Here is a 4,431-nt window from a genome sequence, read left to right as displayed (position 1 = left end):
TTTCCACTTAGATGTTATGTTGGTGTTCGGAAAGTACAGACTTTGGAGCCCTTTGGATTTTGAATTTTCAGATTAAAAATATTTTCTCTCTGTAATATTGTGTATGTGTGCATATGTTTATAGTGCGTGTGTGCATGTATCTATAGAGAAATGTGTTTACTAATTATATTAATTTGGTCACTACTCGCTACACAGTACATCTATATGTATTGAGTCTCCAGTCAGCACAAAAAAGCAAGTCAAATTTAAACGGGAAGACCAGAAAAAGGGAAAAAAGAAAAACACAATAATTCTCTCCCTGTTGTAATAACGTTGCTCCAAAGGGACAGCGTTTAAGCATGGAATAAACGGTTAAGTTTCAGCTGCCTCCATCGCCCCAAGTGGAATGCCTTCCTGGAAATTTGAGTTTATCGGCCCCTTTCCGTCCTCCACATTGTTCTTTCGCGGACGCTTCCCGTTTCCCTGGCAACCCGAGCTCCCACCAGTTACAGCTCAGCGTTACGGTCACGTGTCCTTGGCCCCTTCCTGGGCAGAGGAAACATGGCGGCCCCCGTTAAGCTGTGGCTGTGAGGTTTGAATTTGTGCATTTGCTGCATTTTTGACTATGGCGTCTCCGGCTTTGTGCGAATCACGTAGGAGCCCAGACGAGCTCTCTGGAGACCCCTCTTTACGAGAATATGAGGATCGTAAATCTGAAGATCGAGTCAGCGACTCGGGTTCATACACCTCAGCGAGTAGTGACTATGATGAGTAAGCTCTTCAAGAGGGACGAAAAGTCCTTATCTTCCAGGAGTTGTGATCCGGGCGGGGGGCGGGGGTGAAGGGTGCTGACTTAGTTAGAACTGACTAGTTGAGTTTCTATATGTGGAGTTTATAATTTGCACCGCGCTTCAGTTGTGTAGTGGTATGTGCCAAAATGATGGTACTTCTTTGCTACTGTAGGGTGTGTGTGTGTGTGTGTAGTTCTGAGATAAGGGGGGGGGGTCCTCCCTTCTGGTATTGAACTACTGTTGTTATATTTAAGGAAACTGCTATACCATTTTAAATGATGAAAAATGCTAGCATTAATGCAAATTAAGACCAGAGTTAGAAAACTTCTGAGGGGATGGAGAGTTAATGTTAACCTAGAATTCTTGAGTACTTTTTAAATTGAGAAACCTAGTAGAGCTACCTGAAGTTTGTTTTTAAAAAATATGTTTATGGTACAATTTATGTAAGTGAACTTGATTATTTGCAAATTTTCTTTCTTTGGGAGAAGGTTTGTGCATGTTGACCATATCATTTAGGGCATTAAAATCAATTAAAGTACCTTCAAACTTTGCAAACGTTTCTCTCTTCTTAGAGCAAAATAAAACAAAATAAGACTTTCATTTTTTTAAAAAAAGGATTGAAAGAAATTTACCCAATGAGAACTTTGCAATTAACAATATAAGGGGTTAAGACAGTGTTGAAAGGATATTTATGTAGTGCTGATTAATGTGATATGTACATTATAAAAATACAAATTAAATTTCCTGGATGTAATTCCTTTTACCTTTAAATAATTTTTAAATCATGGCATATGTTTAGATTTACATAGAGTTACAAAGATAGTACCATACAGCATTCCTGTAAATCCTTTACCCAATTTCCCAACTCCCATCTTTATCTAATTTCCACTAATGCTCTTTTTCTGTCCCAGGATTTGCTTCCATTACTTGGTTGAATGGGTGTTTTCACTGTAAAAGTTACTGTTCTGCACTTTTCATGCTCCCATGAAAGCCTGACAGGAGGAAGGATGGAATTCCATCTCCTGGAGTGGGGGTTATTTGCATTTATTAATTTCTTTATTTTGTTATAAATGAATAATGACTGAAAATGTAGGTCTTTGTTTTTAATACATCCACTTCAGTACAACTAGAAGACTGGAAGATAATCCTTGGTCTGTATCAAACTTTCCTATGCTAATCAGTGATAATTTGAAATTACCTCACTAGTAATAAATCTTCTGGAGTGGGGAATAAGGAACTAGGAATACTGAATTGTAGAGACCTTAATCACACTTAAGTTTCGTTTTTTGTATCACCAGCATCTAGCAAAGCACCTGGTATACTGAGGTTCTTAAATAGCTTTATTGCATGCCAAGGGTTAAATGGGCACAAAAGCAGGAGAGCTGTTTCTCATGAGGGTGTTTCTCTACAGTTCTTTCTCCGAGGAGCAAGGAGAAAGAAACAAAGACATTTATTTGGTGCTTAATGTTCCAGGTACAACACTATTATTTCTGTTGATAACAACCTTATGAGGTGCATATTACATATCACAGTAATAAGGAAACTGACACCTAGAGTCAATAAGTTAGTGATCAATTCTAGGAAGGTTAAAATCAAAATGGAATAGAATTTGAACCCAGTTCTCATTTCTCAGGTCATTTTTTTTTTTTTTTTTTTAAATCTATCCATTGCCTCCCTGTATGGAGTCTCTTACATAGGTTTCCCTTTTTTCCTTCTTCCCTTCATTTTCTTCCCCTTCCCTCTCTAGTTTCTCTATCTCTCTCATTCTTCCTGCTTTCTCCCCTTCCTCCCACCCTCCCTATTTCTTTCTGCTTTTATTTCCCTCTATCTTTAAAAAAATTCTCTTTTTGGTTTTTTGAGACAGTGTCTTGCTATGTAGTGCCTTGAACTTACCATGTAGTCCAAGATGGTCTCAGACTCACAAAGTGGTGGGATTATAAGCATGTACCACAACTTCCAACATTTCTTCTACTTTTTAAATTTTTTTTAATTTTAAGGAAGGGCCTACAGGGTGTGCAAGGTCTCGCTACTAGATTGGACTCATAGTGATTCCCCTGTTTACAGCCTCCAAGAGCTGGGATTACAGGTGCTCGCCACCACACCCAGTCTCAATCTCTGTTTTAGTGTGCTTCAGGGGTGGGGCTGGCATGGCAGGCCTGGGGATCAAACCCCTGTCCCCTGCGCCTGCTTGTAGGCGCTATTTGGCCGGCCTTCTACTTCTTAAAGTGAAATATTTTTGCATGGTGGCACATACCTGTAATCACAGCACTCAGGAGGCTGAGGCAAGAGGATCATTGCAAGTTGTTTTTGTTTTCTGTCTTTTTGTATATTAGGAGAGGGTTTACAGGGTATACAGGGTGTACAGGGTCTCACTGCATAGATCAGACTCCTAGTGATCCTCCTGTTTACAGCCTCCTAAGTGCTGGGATTACAGACGTGCGCCCAGTCTCAATTGCCATCTCTGCACGCCCTGGGGGTGGGGCTGGCACGGCAGGCCTTGGGATCGAACTCCCAGCCCCTGCATCTTGCCTAAACAGGCGCTTTAATCCCCTGAGCTATTTGGCTAGTCCAAGTTGAAAACGATTTTTTTTTTTTTTTTTTTGGCTGGTTCATGTTGCCTTAAGGGCAGGTCTGGTAAGGCATCTGGATCTGGGGATCACATATCCTGACCCTGACTGTATTTGCATAAGCAGGAGCTTAAACAACTGAACTAACCAGCAGGCCCCCCATTGCAAGTTTGAGACCAATGTGGGCTACAGAGTGAGCTCAAGGCCAGCCTGAACTGCATAGTGAGACCCTGTCTCAAAAAGAGAGAGAGAAAAAAAGTGAAATATTTTTAAAATCTAGAATTAAGAAAATGACTCCAATGTTGCAGGTAAAAAATATGAATTGGCATTGTCTTTTGGGTAAAATCCTATGTATACATGCACGTAATGATTGTTACTATAACTTTGGGAAAAACAACTCAACTGTATGATTAAGTGAGAGATTATAAAGGTGATTATACATCTTGATGTATTATAAAATCATGGATTTCTAACATTGTTTATGTCTGTGAGAGGCAGGGAGGGAAATGACTGCATGATAATGATGTGCCATTTATGCACAAGGTGTCTGCATGTATGCAGTAAGGGATGCAGGAAAAAAGTTACCAGCTAGAAATTAGTCCATATTAATCACTTCTCTCTTCTCATTTTGTCTGAAAGTTCCAGTGATTTTCAAACATTTCTCAAATGTTTTTCCTCTTCCTCATCTCTTCTGTTACATTAGTCTCATTTTTGTTTTGGCTCCTGAAATAACCCTGTAATGGGTATGTATTCCTGTCTTGAGTTGTAACCATCTCAAACTCACCTTCCCTTTGCTTTGCTGCGAGGGTCTGCCAGATATATCTAACTGTAAACCCTCTACTTAACAAAGTCTTCATTGAAACTCTCACCTGTGCTAAAAATCCAAACCTCCTAGTGTATGCAGAATCAGGGTTTGACCACTTGGCATTCCCTACCTTTCATGTGACTCTGGCAATTGCAGAAGTAGTAGAGATTCTCTAGACCCTTTGCTTATCTTTTTATGTTGTTGTGTTTTGCAGACTGAACCCAGAGCTTTCCCATTGAGCTACATCCCAGCTATCTTTGTCTGCTTTTAGTTTTTTTAATTTTTACTT

The 4,431-nt window shown here is 39.8% G+C and overlaps 1 protein-coding gene across 1 annotated transcript in view; it reads left to right on the top strand.

Annotated features, from left to right (window-relative positions):
- The first annotated feature begins 540 nt into the window (after positions 1-540).
- The window catches only part of Intu (inturned planar cell polarity protein), an 81,558-nt gene continuing 77,667 nt past the window's right edge, over positions 541-4,431 (top strand). The window contains exon 1 of the mRNA XM_023708746.1: positions 541-750. Coding sequence (XP_023564514.1) covers positions 605-750 — 146 coding nt within the window. The 5' untranslated portion in view covers positions 541-604. The remainder of the gene's footprint in view (positions 751-4,431) is intronic.

Source organism: Octodon degus, unplaced genomic scaffold (assembly GCF_000260255.1).
Source record: "Octodon degus isolate 3935 unplaced genomic scaffold, OctDeg1.0 scaffold00530, whole genome shotgun sequence".
In the NCBI taxonomy this organism is placed as follows: domain Eukaryota; kingdom Metazoa; phylum Chordata; class Mammalia; order Rodentia; family Octodontidae; genus Octodon; species Octodon degus.
Note: the sequence above shows the minus strand (reverse complement) of the source record. Positions and strands in the feature narration are given on the sequence as shown.